The 20184-nt window shown below is 43.3% G+C and overlaps 1 protein-coding gene and 1 long non-coding RNA gene across 9 annotated transcripts in view; one reads left to right on the top strand and one right to left on the bottom strand.

The window, feature by feature from the left end:
- Positions 1-13433, top strand: part of TJP1 (tight junction protein 1) — a 259464-nt gene extending 246031 nt beyond the window's left edge. For 4 of the 8 annotated variants that reach the window (XM_070775275.1, XM_070775271.1, XM_070775277.1 and 1 more), the window contains 7 exons: positions 15-112; positions 1326-1553; positions 3718-3893; positions 6481-6952; positions 8174-8391; positions 9305-9448; positions 11959-13433. In XM_070775275.1, the coding sequence (XP_070631376.1) occupies positions 15-112; positions 1326-1553; positions 3718-3893; positions 6481-6952; positions 8174-8391; positions 9305-9448; positions 11959-12053 (1431 nt within the window). In that variant the 3' untranslated portion in view covers positions 12054-13433. The remainder of the gene's footprint in view (positions 1-14; positions 113-1325; positions 1554-3717; positions 3894-6480; positions 6953-8173; positions 8392-9304; positions 9449-11958) is intronic. The other 4 variants (XM_070775278.1, XM_070775273.1, XM_070775272.1 and 1 more) reach the window with 3 other exon arrangements.
- On the bottom strand, positions 111-8174 carry LOC139178201 (uncharacterized). The gene is made up of 3 exons (XR_011562607.1): positions 8082-8174; positions 991-3027; positions 111-229 (listed from the first exon to the last, which is right to left on the bottom strand). It is a non-coding gene; the product is annotated as an uncharacterized lncRNA (long non-coding RNA).
- Positions 13434-20184: the final 6751 nt, after the last annotated feature.

The raw sequence follows: 20184 nt of genomic DNA, 5'->3' as shown, positions 1-20184 counted from the left end.
TTCTTTCTCTGCAGCCCCCAGAAGTCACGTCAAAACCGGCAGGTGCTCCTGTCCCAGGTCCCAAAGCCCCTGCTCCAAGTCAGCTCGGTGAACATGACAGAGCAGCACATAGGTGGGTGCTCTGCAGCCTCGTGGATGGGGAACAAGCCCCAGCTGGGGAGGGGCGGGCAGGCAGGGGGTTTGCAGGTCTTCACTTGAAATCTGCCATGTCTCCACTGAAACGGTGGTCCTAGAAAGACAAATAACTTCATTATATCTTCTGCAGCACATCTTTGTTATCCTTTCCATAAACAAATCTGAAAACAATTTTCTAGCAAATTTCTAACATATGCTAATATACAATTTTAGAGCCCTAACTTCTGAAGGATGTTTTTAGTTTAATAGTGCTGTTGGCTCACAGGCTGTTAGTTCCCTGAGGAGGGACAGAGTCCATGCCCCCTGCAGTGGAACTCTTGAGTCCTAACCACTGCACCCCGGGAAGCCCAAACATAATCTGTTAGTGAGCATGTAGCCTGTGACATGTGCCTGCCGTGGTCAGGAGCGCGGTCAGCACCAGGATGACTGGGCGGAACGAGGCTTCGGGGACCTGCTGTGCACGCTCCTCACTGTGGCTGCCCCTGCTGTTGCTGAGTGATGGGCTGCATCTGAGCAGTTCTCTGGCCTGTTTCATTTGCTTATATTTGTGCTTGTAATAAAGAACTACTGTCTAATTTCTTATGATTTTCCTGATGCCTAGTGCTGTCATGCAAATGTAAATTACTACGATATTTCCTTTAGCTGGGATCATTAGCAGACAAGCTCTTCTGCATGGAGTAAATGTGTAATAACTGAAAGCTTAGCCCTCCCTCTTAGTGTGAAACCTAGTTTATCTGTTTTTGATGCTGAGTTTCTGAATTACCCATCAGGGCCTAAGTAACAATACTTCACTTTGCTCATAGTTGACTTCCTTTGCCGCGTGCTTCCCTCATCATTGTCTAGCTCCTTCCTTACCTGAGGATCTGTTGATCCTGGCATCAAGGTCTTGAATTCTCAGTTGTTGTTCTGACAGTGGGGCACATGCTGGAGCTCCCCACTGCCTGTCTTCCCTTCTGTCTCTGCTTCTAACCAGCTGGTTGTCAAGCTCAGTAGACGGGTTATGTTAGGAGAAGGCTGCTCTCTTGAGTGTGACGAGTGTGCACGTAGGGCCCAAATTTCGGCCTTGATGGCTGCCCTGCTCAGCTAGGTCACGAGTAGTCAGGGTGCCAGTGGAAGGTCAGAGGTACCTATTCTGTTCTCTCTGTCAAGTTAACATCTCAAAAGTTGTTCCATTTATCATTCATTGTCAGGATCCCTGAACCACAGAGGCCTCACATGAAGCCACCTGAAGACATTGTTCGGGCAAATCACTATGACCCCGAGGAGGATGAGGAGTACTACCGGAAGCAGCTCTCCTACTTCGATCGGAGAAGCTTTGAGGCCAAGGCCCCCACCCACATCCCCACTAGCCACCTCTCCGAGCCCACCAGGCCGGCTCACCCCCAATCTCAGCCACAGTTTGCCGGTTACTCTTCCAAGTGAGTCACTTCATTTCAGACGTAAATTTTCAAAGTTAAGATGAAACAAAGGATCACTTGCATCAATCAAGTGCAGTCAGTTACACAAAGTTCAGTGTGTTCTGAAGGGAAATGTTAGCTGTGTCATACCTACTTGATTTCTGTGGGTGGTAAGCAGTTCAGCATGTATGCTATCCAGCCTGGGGTAGCTTTGTTCTTAGACCCTGGCGTCATCTGTGTGAGGTTCTTATATTAGAAAAGATGTTAAATGTCAAAGGGTTCTAAGGGTCCAAGTGCTTTGACAAAGGTAAGAGGGTGAGCATTTAAGAGACTGACCTTGAAGTCCCTCCTTCCCACGTGGCACGCTCAGTGCTGCTTCTCGTCATTCTTCTTGGTTTTTTGTTCTTTAAATATAAAAGCAGGCTATTCTAGGGAGTGAAGAGTTGTTTGGTATTTTCCCAAGGCAAGAACAAACTTGCCTGCTATCGTTGTTTCAGCTTGAGGGGACTTGGTGACTTCTGGTCCACTTGTGAACGTGGGGTGCTGTGAAGGGGGCAACACGGGGACTGAGCTCCAAGGTCCTGCCCATCTTCCTGTTCTGAGCTGCACCCTTCTGTTTGCTTGTCTACTGCGCCTCTGGTTGCTTTTCTTTTTTGTGGATTTTGCTGGGTTACAAACTACAAGCTCACCTGTGCCTGTGTGGGTTCCTATATTGTGTGTGTTCTGGTTCTGCCTCTGGTGGAGCCCTGACTGGTGGTGAACTTGGTTCTGAGAATGGAGTGTGATCCCACGCAGGCACAGGTGGGCCCATACCTGAGCAGAACAGACTCACAATAATGAAGACAGATGTAGATGTGTTACAAGGAAGTCATTTACACAGTGTTGGTGAGCAAGTCCTAAGTCAGCAGGAAAGGGCAATTTGGAGCTGTGTCTGAGCTCAGAGAGGCTGTTACGTCCTCTTGAAAAGCTTCCATCTGGATAGTCTCTTTTGGGACACCTGCAGTAGCAGTGTTTGATTCCGTAACTAGGACTATTAACTACCAGGACTGGTTCAGTGTAGCCAAGTTGAGACATTAACATAACATGAGGCAGAAATAGAGCTCTGTTTGTGGCAAACTTAGATTGACTGTTTTCTTTGACTTTGCTCTTGGGCTGGCTTTGCCATCACCTGAATTTCTTGGCTCTTGGACTAGCTCTGACTGCTGGTCCAGGAGCATCCATGTAAGACATTAGTGTGAGCTATGCCGTACGGGCCCCTTGCAGTGCACATGTGGCAGACTTCCTGTCATCCTAAGGGTGTAGTTTTTTGAGCTGACCATGCGACTGGACTGTGACCAGAATCTGACTATTCCAAGTTCTGTGCTACCGTGTGTGCTCGTAAAGCAGGTGCAGCGGGGCTCTGCAGAGCTCAGGTGGCAGCACTGCAATTCTGGGTCCTGTTGTAAAGATGTCTTCTTTGTGAATTTTACGTGTTCCCATATGAACAGTTGGCAATCTGGGGAAAAAAAAAAAAAGCATACACGGCACAGTTTGATTTAAATGAGTCTTAAAATCAAGTAATGTTTGCCCCTCTAGGAATTGCTAAACCGAGACTGGATCTGGTAAATCAAGGGCAGATTTAAAGACCACAGTGTCCATGTTACTGGACACAGCAGAGTCCTATCCCTTAAACGCTGCTTTTGGGCAGAGTTTGAAGAGCTGTGACAGAAAGTGTGTGGCCCAAGAAGCCGAAACATTTCCTGCCCAGCCCTTAGCATAAACGCCTGCTAGCCCCTGCCTCATCCTCTAGTGCCCAGCTGGTGCCTTAGATGCAAAAGCAGATGGGAATCTAAGGAGGATTTGAGCCAATAAATGTTTCTCCAAAATACTTAACCAACCATTGCAATTTTTTGTGAACAACCATCTTCAATATTACTAGTATACCCGAAATTTCATCTGCCTTTTGGTTGCCATCTTCTGGATGTCTTATTAATATTCTTACTGTATCTGTATTGTCTTCACATCTCTGGTGCTGATGATGGCTTAACTTAGTTTGTGTATTTTGGTAGAGTACACATACTCGTGGGGAGTAAATTGTGAAATTGTCAATTGAAAGCAAACAACTTGGGGACGCCTAGAAGAACGGGAGCTTCTTTGGTAACGTGCATCCATCTTCAGGTGTTGACTTGTCCTCCTTTTTTCACAGGGGGAAGGCTGCTGAGGCCGAAGCTGTGGACAGGTCATTTGGGGAGAAGCGCTATGACCCGCTGCAGGCGACGCCCCCCCCTCCGCCGCTGCCTGTTCAGTACAGCCAGGGTGCTCAACCCAGCCCCAACACGGCTCTTGGCCTCCACGCACACACCAAGGGGGCGCATGGTGAAGGTAGATGGCTCAGGAGTGGGCAGACGACTGTTGTAGTCAGACTTACAAGGCTAAAGTTAGCCTCGTGCTTTCTAAGTAAAAGTGGGTTTATGTAAGAAAGACACACTTGAAACCTATGGGCTTTGGACAGTGAAAAATAAGGATTTTGTTAAAAGTACATCTTTTTCATGACTCTTGCCTTTTAGCTAGATAGATTTTATTCTGCCTAACACAGCTCAATTTCTATATGTGGAGTTTACCAGTATGTCCAAAAGTAAATGAAGGGTGCTTTGTAAAAATCACGGTGACATCCCTCCTCACACAAGGTCTCTCAGCAGGGCCATCTTGGGGGTGTCCCTGCGTGGCTGCCTGTGTCTTGGCCTCCACATCTGTGATCAGTAAACTGTCTCCCTCACCCATGCCGACCCTCACCCAAGGCACCGCCCCCCCTCTCCCAGCTCCCCCCACCTGCCCTCCTGCTTCCTTCAGCTTTCTCCTGCATCTCAGAAGTACACCTCTTCTGAGCCTCACGCCATCTTTCCAGCCCGCAGCCCAGACACCCTGGGAGGGCCTGTAGCCCCACCCCCACCGCCTCTGGAGCCTTCACAGGGCACACACAGCTCACGTCCCACTGCTGCAGATGGTGCTGCTCTGTGGTCACAGGAGTCCACTCCCAGGGCTGTGATTTGATGTCACTGTATGCTAGGATTTTCTTTACACGCTGTCACGTCTGCAGACAAAGTTTAACTTTTTACTCTCCAAACCTTAGCCTTTTTGTTTTTTTGCCTCTCTGCAATGGCTGCGATGTGCAGTGCAGTGTGAATAGAAGCGATAGTGGCACACCTCTTTTGCTCCAGCTCCCAGTTTGAGAGAGCAGATAGGCAGTATGTGACTTCTCTGCGTGCCCTTCCTTCTAGTTTGCTGAAAACATTCTATCAACTGACTTTACGTGCAATTGTCCTCAGTATCCGCAGGACGCCCCCACTCCGTGTGCACACTGAATGAAATCCATGGAGCAGAAGTCCCTGGTGGGACTGGTGCCGTACAGCGCCCACCCTCCGCTCGGGCTGCACATCCGAGCATACAGAAGGCCAAATGCACTGTAGAGAATCCTATGATGTATTTCCTTTATTCTGTTCTGTGATAAGTTGTATTACTATGCTCACAAGAAATTTTCTTGTCCTTGTCTGGTTTTGGTATCAAAGTTGTGCTGGTCTCCTGAGAGCTGGGACAGGTTTCCTCTTTCTCTCATGTCTGGAAGAGTCAGACACTGATACTAACATAGAATGCAGCTGGTGTTACTTTACACTGCCACCAGGCGCAGAGAAGGTTCCTGACTTAATGATGCTTTCACTTCAGTGCAAAAGCAAAACACGCTCAGTAGAAACTGTACTTTACATTTTGATCTTTTCCCAGGTTAGTGAGTAGTACAATCCCTCGTGATGCTGAGCAGTGGCAGTGAGCAGAGCCCCAGTCAGCTGCCCCACCACAGGGGTGAAGAGCTGACACCATTACAGCTGTCCTGCACCCAAACAGCCAGTTTGTTTTTTACTCTCAGGACAGCATTCAGTAAAGCACATGAGATACTCACCATGCTGCTGTAACACTCCCAGGGAAATCAAAGAAGATCTGTACATGCAAACTCTTGTTAGTCTACATCTTTGCCAGGACTTGGCATCACCACACTTTCAATGTTTTACAAATTCAATAGATGTGAAATTGTAATTTTTTGGTTTTGGTTTTTAATTTTCCTAATTAATAGTGATGTTGCTATGATTTACTGGTTTAGTCTCGTTTTCACTTGTATTTTTGCGTGTTCAGTTTTTTGCCTGTTCCTATTGGTTGATTCTTTCTTACGGACATACAGGTTTTTTCCTACTAATTTTTATCAGTTATGCATGTTATAAGTAGCTTCTCCCAATCTGACTTTTCTTTTTTGACTTTAATTATGGTAAGTTTTGTAGTACTGATTTAACATAGACACATTTGTCATTCTGCTTCAGTTTTGTTACGGACACTGGAGTCGGGTTCCTCCGATGCCAGTCTCTGGAGGCACGGCCCCGACTCCAGGTGCATCAGCGCTGTCCCATGTATCACACCATGCTTTCACCTACTCCCTTAGGATCACACATGGCCACCAGGGTCATGTGGTCCTCAGACTGGCAATAAGCCCTGGCACTGCCTCTGAGGCCAGTGGGAGAGACAAGCAGGTGGTGGTGTTGAAGCTTGTTTGAGGAAGGAAAGGCATTTTGGTTTCTATTTTCTGTTGGATGAAAAACTGTTTCAAGGTTTATTCCTAGAGACCAAGTTTAGAATCACGGATACCATAGTCTCTGCAGAACATTACTTGTCGATACTTTGATTGTTCATCCAGGTGGATTTATGCTTGGCCTCTTGTAACATCTTTTCCATCTCACCAACCATTATAGTCAGTAAGAGATGGATTTCTAATTCTGTTTTTATTCATGCCACTGAATATCCTTTTTACTTTTTCTTATGAAGTATAGTTGATTGACTTTAGTTTCAGATGTACAGCATAGTAATTCAGTATTCACAGATTTAATTATTTTCAGAAGTTTTTGAAATACTTCTCTACTGTTTTTTTCAGGTAATGCCATGTCGTTGGATTTTCAGAACTCGTTAGTGTCCAAACCGGACCCACCTCCATCTCAGAATAAGCCAGCAGCTTACAGACCAGCCCCTCGAGAGGATGCTGTCCAGTCTGGCTTCTACCCACAAAAGAGTTTCCCAGAGAAAGCCCCAGCTAATGGGGTCGAGCAGACGCAGAAAACCGTCACGCCAGCATACAATCGATTCACACCAAAACCATACACAAGCTCTGCACGGCCATTTGAACGCAAGTTTGAAAGCCCTAAATTCAACCACAATCTCTTGCCGAATGAAACCACACACAAACCTGACCTGTCCTCCAAAGCCCCCGCTTCTCCGAAAACCCTCCTGAAGTCTGCACAGCCTCCTGAGTTTGACAGTGGCGTGGAGACCCTCTCTGTCCACACTGACAACAAGCTGAAATACCAAGTAAACAGTGTTAGCATGGGGCCGAGAGCAGTGCCCGTGAGGTAAGAGTCTTGTCTTTGCCCAGCCTGGTGATCGGCCTCATGTGAGTCAGGTGTAGTTGGGGTACTTGCCTGATGATCTCAGCTCAGACTTGAAGGTGAGTGGTGCCATGCCAAACGCTGGAACCACTGCCATAGCAGGGATTCTGCAGAGATGATGCTAGTGCCGTCCTGAAGCTACTGCTCATGTGGCTTAGCTGTCCTCACTCACTGTCCCTGCTGTGTAAGAACCAGGTTGAGGGACACTGCAGCTCATTCAGCATGACACGGCCCCGGTCTGACCTCTGATCTCCAGCTGGGGAGGCACATCTGGAGAGTGTCTCAAAAGAGTTTATTTCCTCACCCACTGTTCGTTTTCAGCGAGGGTAAAAAGAAACGCTTTCTTAACAGGTGTGGTCAGATGGTGAGCAGATGAGAAGAAGCCAGCCTGCCTGGGGCCGGCTCCCTGGACCCCTCCCTTGTCTGCACCGTGACAGCCTCTCTCAGCCGCTGATACAGAGGGACAGTCAGGTCCACCTGCAGGCTGCCCCTGGAGCAGAGGGACAGTCAGGGTCCCGAAGGAGCAGGCCCACCCCTGCCTCTGGCCGCTCAGGAGTGAGGCTGCAGGCCCTCACGCTTAGCTTCATTTTGTCCAGAAGCTATCTTGCTGCTCACCTTTAGTCCTGGCTCAGAACTTAACTCTGGGAGATCCCAAAAGCCCGCACTTTTGAAGGAGAATTGGTACCGCATCCTCTCCACCTTGTGTGACCATGCAAACAGGCTGGCCCCTCTCCACATGTGTCTGCCTGCACCAGGGTCTTCATGACTTCATGGAGCTGGATGTCTGTGCTCTGGGTGGGAAGGGAAATATGTGCACACCGGAAATCCTCAGTGGAGAGAGAGGAGGCATAGTGAGTGTATATGCTATCATGTCTAAGATGCCACTGTTGCCTTACTTATCACTAAGAAGGAAAAAATAAGCTATCAAAGCATGATGTGCCATCAATTTTAAAACATGTTTCATGGATATAAGATGTTGCGTGAGCAGTGTATCAGGCTTTGCGTGTTCTGGTTGCAAAACTTGTCCCAGAAGTGCATGCTTAGTTATTCCAGTGAGTAGGATCTGTCACTAAAACTTTACTTACTAAAATACCTTAATGATGTGGAGAAATACACTCGATTAACAGCCGTGGGAGCTTCTGTGTGTCACTAGCAGTGTTCTTCATTGGCTGTTTCTGAACTCAGTCCCTCAGCAGTGGAGGAAGATGAAGACGAAGACGGTCACACAGTGGTGGCTACTGCCCGCGGCGTGTTTAACAGCAATGGTGGGGTGCTGAGCTCCATTGAGACCGGTGTCAGCATCATCATCCCCCAGGGAGCCATTCCCGAGGGGGTGGAACAGGAGATCTACTTCAAGGTCTGCCGCGACAACAGCATCCTGCCGCCTTTGGACAAAGAGAAGGGTGGGTGCGCACCTCAAGCAGCCTGCATGCTCTTGCAGGCATATCAGGCCACGAGACAGGATACTTGGGCTGCCCTCAGGTTCTTTCTGCTGGGGAGGGGCCTGCCAGCCAGTCCTGGCTGCCCTCCCCCAGATTCATCTGTGAGTCCTCACCCTTGGCAGCTCTAGAGATGGATTAGGTAATAGGTAACACCCACTCCAAAGGCCTCACTTGGAGCAGCCGCCTGCTGGTGCGGGTAAGGCTGTTGGATCAGCCCTCATCACCCCCAGACCCCGCACAGGGAGGATGCATCCCCACTGGCTGCCGCAGCTCGTGCCTCTGAGCTGTTCAGGAACCTGGGAATGCTCTTTATGTCACAGTCTTCCTGGGTCAGTCAGGATGACACAATAATGAACCATGTTACAACTTCTTTTAGATTTTAGAATATCTTAGCAATGTTTGCTTGTTTCCTTAAATAGGTCATGTTCACCCACTTAACTCTGTAGCAAATACAACATTAAAAACATAAGGTACAAGTGACCTGTGTAAAACATTTACGTGTGTCTCATACCATCAGGACCCTGTGGCCACCAGCAGTGTGCTGCTCTTCAGCACTTGACACGTGGCTGCTTTAAAACTGAGATGGGCTAGACATTCCGGAGATGTAGTAAATTGCTCACTTTTTGAAATAATGTTTTGGATATATTAGGTTATATAAAATACTAAAATTGACATCACCTGTTTCTTTTTACTTTGTAACATGGCTACTGGGAAATGTTAAATTATGTCTGGAGTCTGTGGTTTCTCTTGGTCAGCGCCACTCAGAGAACTGACCCCCTTTTGGCCCTAAGGCCTGTGGTTAGAAGGGTGAGAAGAACTGTGTCCAGAAGGAGGCAGCTGTCTAACCTCTTTTCCCTGCTCTCCCCTCCCCCAGGTGAGACCCTGCTGAGCCCCCTAGTGATGTGTGGGCCCCATGGCCTCAAGTTCCTGAAGCCCGTGGAGCTGCGCCTACCACACTGTGCGTCCATGACTCCTGACGGTTGGTCTTTTGCTCTAAAATCATCCGACTCCTCGTCGGGTACGCTGTCTTCTCTCTGTCCTTTGGGGCTTTGGGTGCTGTCATTGATTGAGCCTGGGCTGATGGCACTACCCACGCTGATCGTGAGCCAATTGCCCTCCATTCCTCTGGCCTTGTAGGCATCACCGGTGTCGTGGAGTTCCCTTGTGACACATCTGTCGTAAATGAGAAGGGCAAGGTGGGGAAGCCTCTGCCTTTTAACATGGATGATTTGGCCAAAAGTGGACAGTTTCATGGTGGTCAACAAAATTATCTGTCAAAATTTCTAAGATGTGGTAGGAGAATTGATACTGTCCTGCATACATAGGGATTTTCATCTTCTTACAAAAGGACTTGATTTATGTAATAACTTGTTTCTGGTTACTATTCTTTAATTTCTCAATGTACAAAGTGTATATATTACTTTGTAGAGAGTGTGTGTGTATACACATACACTAGAGAAACCTGAAAGATAAAAGACCTACTGTGATCATACTTGGCCATGGTTTTTCCATGTAAAACCCTAAATACTTCTGTAATACACTATTTTAAAATGGCTTTTTGCTGTCAATATCATGAATTTCAAGGCTTCCATTGCATTTTCACATTTCTCACTTCCTTGGGTGACTACGTGAGTTAGAACTTTCTATATTTTTGGTATAGATCACTTTAGAATTTAAAAGTCCTTCTGAATTTTTGATAAATCAGATGATCCAATTATGCACTTTTATTTTGGAACAGTATGAGTAAAAGTTTTATGGTGTAAAGAGCATATTTTAATACTACCTAACATAAAATACTACATATATTCACAAGTTCCCCATTTTCTAGGGAAAGTTAATTTTTACATAGTAAATATTAAAACTGTTTCTTCAGGGCCTCCACTGAGAACATTGCATTAGCCTAGTTTGAAGTAGTGAATTGACATTAATAATAAAATTACACTTAAAATGTATATCCTGCAAGTCAGGTCATAGTATGGGCTGTGACCGTCCTTGAATCCAAAACAGGTTGAGAGCCCTAACTGTAAGTGAAAATCAGTATGCTTCAAATAGTTTGCCTTGTGCCATAAAACACATCGTATTTTTAGATTGAAACTTTTTCCTGTGTTAAATTTGAGTACTTAACACCTGGAAGAGAAATGTGCTTCTTTGTAATTCTGTATGACTTTCGAATGCTTTTGCTGCTATAAATTTCTTTTTTAAAAGCTCAAGGGTAGATTTCAATAGTTACTGACTTAATCCAAGAAAAACGAGCGTATTGAAAAGAATTTTTGAACCTAAAGATAGTTAAGACAACTCTGAGGAAAACCTTATCTCAGTGTCTGAACAATTTGTTGTCTGCAGTATTACATAAACCTACATGTATCTTTGAATTGAACCCCTCTGAACTCATGGGATCCATGACATTGCTGAGGTAATGGACAGCCTACTGTCTGAAGGTTCTATCGGGTGTTTGAGAGTCTCCCGGCTTCTAGATGCCAGCTGGGACCCCAAAATCGCCTCTGGACACCATTCTCTGGGGGTACAACTGCAACTTTTTGACAGTGACTTACTGTAGGCTTCCCTGGTGGTTTAGACTAAAGAATCTGCCTGCAATGTGTAAGAGACACAGGTTTGATCCCTACATCAGGAGATTCCCTGGAGAAGGGGATGGCAACCCACTCCAGTATTTTTGCCTGGAGAATCCCATAGACAGCGGGCTACAGTCCGTGGGGTCACAAAGAGTTGGACACAACTTGAGTGATTAACACCAACACTACCATGGACACAGGAGACAAGAGGCCATCCCAAGTCTTCATGCCGAGTCCACTGCCAGGGCTGCTTAGCTGCAACTGTGAATGTCAAGTCAGCGGGTTAAGGGCCCAGGCCTGGCTTCAGGCTCACACAGCTCACTGACTTGGAAGCTTCATGATGGTTTTTCTGTACAGCCAGAGCAGGCTGAGAAACTCTGGCCCAATCTCACTTTTTAAATTTTGGGTAGAGGGAAAGAGGGTCTTTTGGTGGGGTGTGTGGGGGGGGGGGGGTCCCTGTGGGATCTAGTTCTCTGACCAGGGATGGAATCCATACTTCCTGCAGTAGGAGCAGAGTCTCAACCACTTGGACCACCCCAGAATTCCCAGGGAAGAGAGTCTTTAAGAACCAAATTCTGTAGAATGTTGAGGGTTTCATTTGGTGTGCCAAGTGTGAGAAATGTAATACTGATCATACAATTAATCCAGACTTTTGAAAGTAAGAGTATTTTTAATGAGTGTTTGGACTTGGGCAAACTGGAACTGTCCCAGGCATATAATCACCCTGACTTGTATTTATTTTTTAAAAGGCATGGACTTAAAAACAACAGAAATCTGCAACAGCTTTTGGGTCATTCAATTCCAGTGGGTCTGCGATGAAATAAAAAGCACTAAGAGCTTTGGTGCAAGTGCAGTATGCTAAAGGAATAGAGGAAAATTGTGTCTAAGTGTTTTATTTGCCCCATGATTGCAAGCAGTTTAAGAACCAGAAATGATGTGGACTTTTTTTCTCTTGTAGGTGATCCTAAAACCTGGCAAAACAAGTGTCTTCCTGGAGATCCAAATTATCTTGTTGGAGCAAACTGTGTTTCTGTCCTGATTGACCACTTTTAATCCTTAAAATATATGAACTTGATTAAATAATGTGAAACTGGGTTAAAGTTACTAAATCTAAAATGGAACCACTCTATCAAGTAGTACCTTTTCCTGGAGTTGATCCTGCAGTGTGTTAGTTTTACGCGCTGTGTTTGGGTGGGGGAGGCTGAGTGTGCAACCCCTGGGAACATGCTGCCCACTGCCCATTTGGGGCTGGTGTGGGCTGGAGGCTTAGAGATGCTTTGTAATGACTTTTGTACTTTTATATGGTCACTTACTTAAAATTGATTTCCGTTAAAATACCAGCCAGTGAACGGGGTGCATTTGAGTTCTAGTCTTTCCAAAGTACACTGTTTCAGACTTTCTTATGGCCCTGGCCTGCACACACATTTATTTTATTATGCATGAAATAATATGCACACATTTTTAAAATGCACCTCGAATATATAACCAGTGTAGTGGATTTAACAGAAATGTACAGCAAGGGGACTTTGTGGTGTGTTGGGGGGGAGGTGCGGGTCAAGTGAAGACAATGACTTACTGTATACGAAAACTCACTTTTCTTAGGGAAGGACACCAAAGCATGAGACTGGTTCCGTGGCCTCTTCTGGATCTATAAATTAACCATATCACCACAGACATACTGACCAGCAGGAATGCCTTACCCTCATGTTTTTGTTAGATCATTCTGTCTGTGTATCACTAAGTTTTATGGCTTTGTGCGCATCTAGATACTGTATCATGAAAAAGATGGAGTAAATTGTGGATTTGGTGGTTTCAGAAATGTGTGATCACCCAGAAGAAAATAATGGTGTGATTTTGGGTGGTGTTTTTTTTTTCCGGCAAGAGGCAGTGGTTGTTTTTCTTTTGGCAATGCGTTTGATAAATTTTGATGTTTTAAGGATGCTTGTACATAAAGCGTGCATACCACTTTGTTCTTGGTTTGTAAATTAACTTTTATAAACTTTACCTTTTTTATACATAAAACCAAGTTTCTTAAGGCTACCTTTGTATTCTCTCCTGTACCTCTTGAGCCTTGAACTTTGACTTCTGCAGCAATAAAGCAGCATTTCTATGACACACACAAGGTCATTTTTTTTAAGAAAAAAGAATGCACAGAGTTGTTACATTTTTAAGTGCTGCATTCAGAAGACACAGTTACTCAGAATTCTCTAGTTTGAATAAATTCTTGCGAAGTATCCCTACTGTAATTTGTGATACGATGCTGTGCCCTAAAGTGTATTTTTTTACTAATAGACAATTTATTATGGCACATCAGCACAACTTCTGTTTAGATAATACACTACATTCTGTTAATCATTAGGTGTGACTGGATTTCTTTTACAGTTATTAAAAACTCAAATTTCTAAATCTGCAGAATAAAACTTTTTAAAATAAGGTGCTTGTTTGTCTGTTTGCCCACTGTTTCTAGTGTCCTGCAACTTCACAACCTAATATAAAATCCTGCAGCCCACCGTCACCACCTTCTGCCGGGTTGGGCCTTGTTTGGGTGGGAGTGGGTGGGGGGGAACTCCCTGTAGCCTGGCAGAGGACAGGCCATCTTACCACTGTGCCCATAAGTCTACATGGGTTAAGTTTATTCATATTCCTGAGGGCCAACCAAAAACATAACATGGACATTTTCTGATGTTGCTATATTTTGGGGGAGATAAAGTAAATTAAGGTACAGTCTGCATCCATAATTGCTTTTGTGCCAGTACCATACTGTCTTGGTTACTATAGCTTTGTAGTACATTATCAAGTCGGGGAGCCTGATTCCTTCAGCTCTCATTTTCCTTCTCAAGATTGCTTTGGCTATTTGGGGTCTTTTGTGTTTCCATACAAATTGTAAAATTTTCTGTTCTCGTTCTGTGAAAAGTGCCATTCGTAATTTGATAGGAATAGCACTGACTCTGTAGATTGCTTTGGGTGGTGTACACGTTTGTCTTTGACTTCTTTCATCAGTATCTTACAAGTTTTCTGCATACAGGTCTTTTGCCTCCTTTTTTCAGTTGCTCAGTGGTATCTGACCCCATGTAGATTTATTCCTGGGTATTTTGTTCTTTTTGTTGCAGTGGTAAATTAGATGCTTTCCTTAATTTCTCCTCCTTTTCTTCTGTTTGTATATAGGAATGGTGCTGGTACAAAAGCAAACACACACACACCGAACAGTGCAGAAAGCCCAGAGATAAACCCTGCACCTATAGTCAGCTATGTGTGATACCTCCTACAATAATGAAAACAACAAGTGGGACCTAATGAAACTCAGCTTTTGCACAGCCAAAGGAAACTATAAACAAGGTGAAAAGACAACCCTCAGAATGGGAGAAAAGAATGGGAGAAAATAATAGCAAATCAAATAAATGACAGGATTAATCTCCAAAATACACAAAGCAGCTCATGCAGCTCAATATCAGAAAAATAACCCAATCAAGAAGTGGGCAAAAGACCTAAACAAGACATACAGATGGCGAATAAACAATGAATACTGAGCATCTTCTCATGTATTCAGTGCACATCAAAACTAGTGAAGTATATCACCTACACCAGTCAGAACGGCCATCATCAGAAAACCTACAAATGCTGGAGAGAATGTGCAGAAAAGAGAGCCCTCTTGCAGCCTTCGTGGGAATGCAAACTGATAACAGCCACTGTGGAGATTCCTTAAAAAAACTAGGGATAAAACTACCATATGGACAGCACAATCCCACTACTGGGCATCTACCCCTGAGAAAAACCATAACTGAAAAAGTCACATGTGCCCCAGTGTTCACTGCAGCACTATTTAAAATAGCCAGGACATGGAAGCAACCTGGATGTCCATCAACAAATGAACACATAAAGAGATTGTGGTACATATATGTATTATGGAATATTACTCAGTTCTAAAAAAGAATGAAGTTGGGTTATTTGTAGAGATGTGGACAGATCTAGAGTCTCATATACAGAGTGAAGTAAGAGAAAAATAATGCTTACATGTGTAATTTGTAAAAATTGGTTCTGATGAACCTATTTGAGGTAACAGAATGGACATGTGGACATGGTGGAAGGGGAAGGTGGGACAAGTTGGGAGATGAGGATTGACACATACACACTACCACGTGTAAAACAGCTAGTGGGGATGCTCTATAGCACTGGGAGCTCAGCTTGGTGCTCTGATGGCCTAGAGCAGGTGGGTTAGAGGGAAGTCCAAGAGGAAGGGGATGTATGTATACATAGAGCTAATCCACTCGACTGTACAGCAGAAACTAGCAAAATATTCTAAAGCAATTATATTCTAACACAAAAGAACACCACCACCAAAAAAAAAAAAAAAAAAAGAAATGACAGTATAAAAGATCTCTGGGACAACATTAAGCAAAGCAACATTCATATTACAGGGGTTCAGGAAGAAGAGAGAGAAAGAGCCTGAGAAAATACATGAAGAGATGCTAACTGAAAACTTCCCTAACATGGAAAAAGAAATACTCAAGTCCAGGTAGTTCAGAGTCCCATACTGAATAAATCCAAGGAGGAACATGCCATAACACATTGCTGGGAGCCAGCGTGAGGAACTCCACCTGTGGCAAAGGTCATGAGGAAGGAGGCTCAGCATACGCAAAGGTGGGATCGAGCCTCAGGAGTCCCCCTGGAAATTCTCGAGCATCTACCCCCAAAACCAGAGTCTGCCTACTTTACTGCTTTGTGCTCTCACCCACACCTCTGACTTTACAGGGGGGCTGTCCCCCACCACCTCTCTCTGAAAAAGAGTTAAATTATAACTCCAGTTGATAAAGTTCCTGGGCGTGATAAGAGTGTTTCAACCTACAAACTCCTCTGAAGGTTATTCTGGCCACATGTGATTGTTCACAGCCTCCCAACTGTGAGAGGCATGAGATGTTCTAAACTGTCTAAATACAGATTCCTTTGAGCAGTTAAAAGATGGATTAGAAATTGTATTGGTGAAGGGTTTTTCACTTGTTGGGCCAATGGTTGCTGCTAAGTTTCCGTATCCCTTACCTACTGTGTCCCTAGCAGTGTATTGATTAATATAATTGGTGTATAGGAATGTAAATAGTAGCTTTAATGTTTGCAACCTTGGACCCTTGAGTTAATTCTTTGCTTGTTATAGCCCACCACACCTTTGCCCTATAGGAATGCAACTTTATCTAATGCTTTTGGAGGGTGGCACCTGACTTTAGAATAATCACCTTTAGAGAAAAATAAGTTTTCTGAAGAAAGGATCTTAAAATGTTAACAGGCCTCTTGGCCAGAAGATGATGTAATTCACCTAAACTTTTGCATGTAAGTTTGCAGGAAGAAAGCCTGGCTTACTGCGGACTCTACCCCTTCCCCCATTATCCTCTATACACAACCTAAGGTATAAAAACTACTTTGGAAAATAAAGTGCGGGCCTTGTTCACCAAAACTTGGTTTCCCCATGTTGTTCTTTCTCTCACCTTCCGGCTGAATTCCCATCTTGAGCGTGGAGGCTCGTCAAGCCTACTAATTATGCCTGGGCTTCTAAGATCTGACTGGGGAGGCCTTAGTGTCTCCTCTCCTTCGGGAGAACGGGAGGACGCCTGCAGCCTACGTAGGTGACGTAAATTCCTTATTTTGGAATTTTATTAGCTTTCCACATAAACCAAGTTATCAGCCTCTTTTCTCCACTGAATTTTCTCACTGAGCTATCCTTATTTAACCACTTTTTATATCTTTAATTCTATCGTATCCTGATCGCCGAAGCCATCTCCCCTTCGAATTCCCTGGATCCACCGGGGCTGGACCCCGGTAACACATATTAATCAAATTGACGGAAAAACAGAGCATTACAAGCAAGAAAAGAAAGACTAATACATAAAGAATCCCCATAAGGTTGTCAGCTGATTTTTCAGCAACAACTGCAGACCAGAAGTATGTGGCACATTAAAGTCATGAAAAAAAACCTACAACAAAGAATACCCAGCAAGGCACTCAAATGAAAAGCTTTATGGACAAGCAAAAGCTAAGAGAATTCAGCAGCACCAAATCAGCTTTGTAACAAATGCTAACAGAACTTGGCTAGGTGGAAAAGAAACACCTGTAACTACAAACTAGAAAATTACAAATGGGAAAGCTCACTGGTAAATGCAATCAAATAGTAAATGTAAGAAATCATCCATACATAGATGTGGTATCAAAACCAGCAATTGTAAGAAAAGTAGAGTAGAAATGCAGGATGTTGGAAACACACTGGAAATAAATCAGCAATTTAAACCAATCTTGTACATATATAGACTGCTGTACCAAAACCTCATGCTTACCATAAACCAAGTATCTACAACAGATGCACACACACAAAAGAAAAAGCAATTGAAACAAAATGCTAAAAAGACAGCAAAACAGGAAGGGAAGTAACAAGACCGGCAAAACCAAATCTGAAAGAATGAAATTGCAGTAAGAACATAACATACTGATAACTACCTTAAATGTATATGGATTAAATGTGCCAATCAAAAGACACAGACTGGCTGAATGGATACAAATAACAAGACCCCTATATAGGCTGTCTTTAAGAGACCCACTTCAGATAAAGGGACACATACAGGCTGAAAGTGGAAAAGGGCATTCCATGAGAATGGAAATCAAAAGAAAGTTGGAGTAGCAATAGTTATAACAGACAAAATAGACTTTAAAATGAAGACTTGATTATAAGACACAAACAAGGACACTATAATGATCAAGGGATCAATCCAAGGAAACACAACAATTATAAATACATATGCACCTAACACAGGAGCACCTCAATATCAATATATAAGGCAAATGCTAATAGCCATAAAAGAAGAAAGTGCTTTCACACAATAATCGTAGGGGACTTTACCACCCCCCTATTATCATCAGACAGATCACCCAGACAGAAAATCAGTAAGGAAACACAGGCCTTAAATGACTCATTAGACCAGATGGACCTGACATTTACAGAGCATTCCATCTAAAAGCAGCAGACTACACATTCTTCTCAAGCACACAGGGAACATTCTCCAGCAGAGGTCATATGATGGGCCACAAAGCCAGCCTCAGTAAATTTAAGAAAACAGAAATCCTATCAAGCATCTTTTCTGACCACAATGCCATAAGATTAGAAATCGAGTATAAGAAGAAAAATGTGAAAAAGAGAATTACATGGAGGCTAAACAATATGTCACTAAACAGATCACTAAAGAAATCAAATAAGGAACAAAAAAATTACCTACAAAGAAATGAAAACAAAAGCATGACTATCCAAAACCAGTAGAAAGAAGCAAAAGCTGTTCAAAGAGGAAAGTTACAGCAATACAATCTTACCTCAGGAAACAAGAAATATCTCAAGTAATCTAACCTCACACCTAAAGCAACTAGAGGAAGAACAAACAAAACCCAACATAGTAGAAGGAAAGAAATCATAAAGAGCAGAGCAGAAATAGAGACAAATAAACAACAAAACTAAAAGCTGGTTCTCTGAAAAGATAAAATAGAAAAATTTTCAGCCAAATGCATCCTGTTAAAAAAAGGGAGAGGGCTCAAATCAATAAAATTAGAATGAAAAAAGAAGTTTACAATGGATACCACAGAAATATAAAGGGTTATAAGAGACTATTATAAGAAACTATATGCCAATTAACTGGACAACTTAGAAAAAACTGACAAATTCTTAGAAAGGTACACACTTCTAAGACTTAACAGGGAAGAAACAGAAAACAGGAACAAACCAATCTTAAGTACCTGTGACTGAAAAACTCCCAACAAACAAAAGTCCAGGACCAGGTGGCTTCACAGGCAAACTCTATCAAACATTGAGAGAAGAGCTAACACCTATCCTTTTGAAACTATTCCAAAAAACTGCAGAGAAGGAATCACTGTGAAATTCATTCTATGAAACAGCCATCACTCTGATACCAAAACCAACAAAGACACCATAAAAAATATAGACTAATATCACTGAAGAACATAAATGTAAAAGTCCTCAACAAAATAACAGCAAACTGAATCCAGCAAGACATTAAAAGGATCATACACCATGATACACTGGGATTTATCCCAGGGATGCAAGGTTTTTCAGTATCTGCAAATCAATCTGTGTGATAGAACACATAACCAAATTGAAGAATAAAAACCGTATGATCATTGCAATAGATGCAGAAAAGGCTTTTGACAAAATTTGACACCCATTTATGAAAAAAACTAGAGAAAGTGGGCATAGAGGGAGCTTAATAGAATAAAAAAGGCATATATTGCAAACCTACAACTAATTATCATACTCAATGGTGAAAAACTGAAAGCATTCCCTCTAAGATCAGGAACAAGTCAAGGATGTCCACTCTAGCCAGTTTTATTCAACACAGTTCTGGTAGTCCTAGCCTCAGCAATCAGAAGAAATAAAAGGAATTCACACTGGAAAAGTAGTAGTAAAACTGCCATTGTTTGCAGATGACATTTGCAAGCAATGGGACCAAATGATTAATCTCCAACTAATGCAGGTCAATATTTTAAAAAAACGGACAGAAGATCTAAATAGACATTTCTCCAAAGAAGACATACAGATGGCTAATAAACACATGAAAAGATGCTTAACATCGTTCATTTTTAGAGAAATATAAATCAAAACTACAGTGAAGTATATGATGTATCACTTAACACTGGTCGGAATGGCCATCATCAAAATATCTATAAGCAATAAATGCTGGAATAGATGTAGAGAAAAGGGAACCTTCTGACATTGTAGGCAAGAATGTAAATTGATACAGCCACTATGGAGAACAGTATGCAGATTCCTTATAAAACTAGAAATAAAACTACCAAATGATCCTGCAATCCCACTCCTGGGCATATGTCTGGAAAAAGTATAATTTGAAAAGATACATGCACCTCTGTGTTCACAGCAGCACTATTTACAACAGCCAAGACATGGAAGCGATCAAAGTGTCCATCGACAGAAGAATGGATATAGAAGAGGTGGTACACGTAACAGCCAGACATTCCTGGAGCGTGAAGTCAAGTAGGCCTTAGAAAGCATTACTACCAAGCTAGTGGAGGTGATGGAACTCCAGCTGAACTATTTCAAATCTTAAAAGATGCTACTGCTGAAGTGCTGCACTCAATATACCAGCAAATTTGGAAAATAAGCAATGGCCACAGGACTGGAAAAGGT

This window comes from Bos indicus, chromosome 21, assembly GCF_029378745.1.
Source record: "Bos indicus isolate NIAB-ARS_2022 breed Sahiwal x Tharparkar chromosome 21, NIAB-ARS_B.indTharparkar_mat_pri_1.0, whole genome shotgun sequence".
Taxonomy (NCBI): Eukaryota; Metazoa; Chordata; class Mammalia; order Artiodactyla; family Bovidae; genus Bos; species Bos indicus.
Note: the sequence above shows the minus strand (reverse complement) of the source record. Positions and strands in the feature narration are given on the sequence as shown.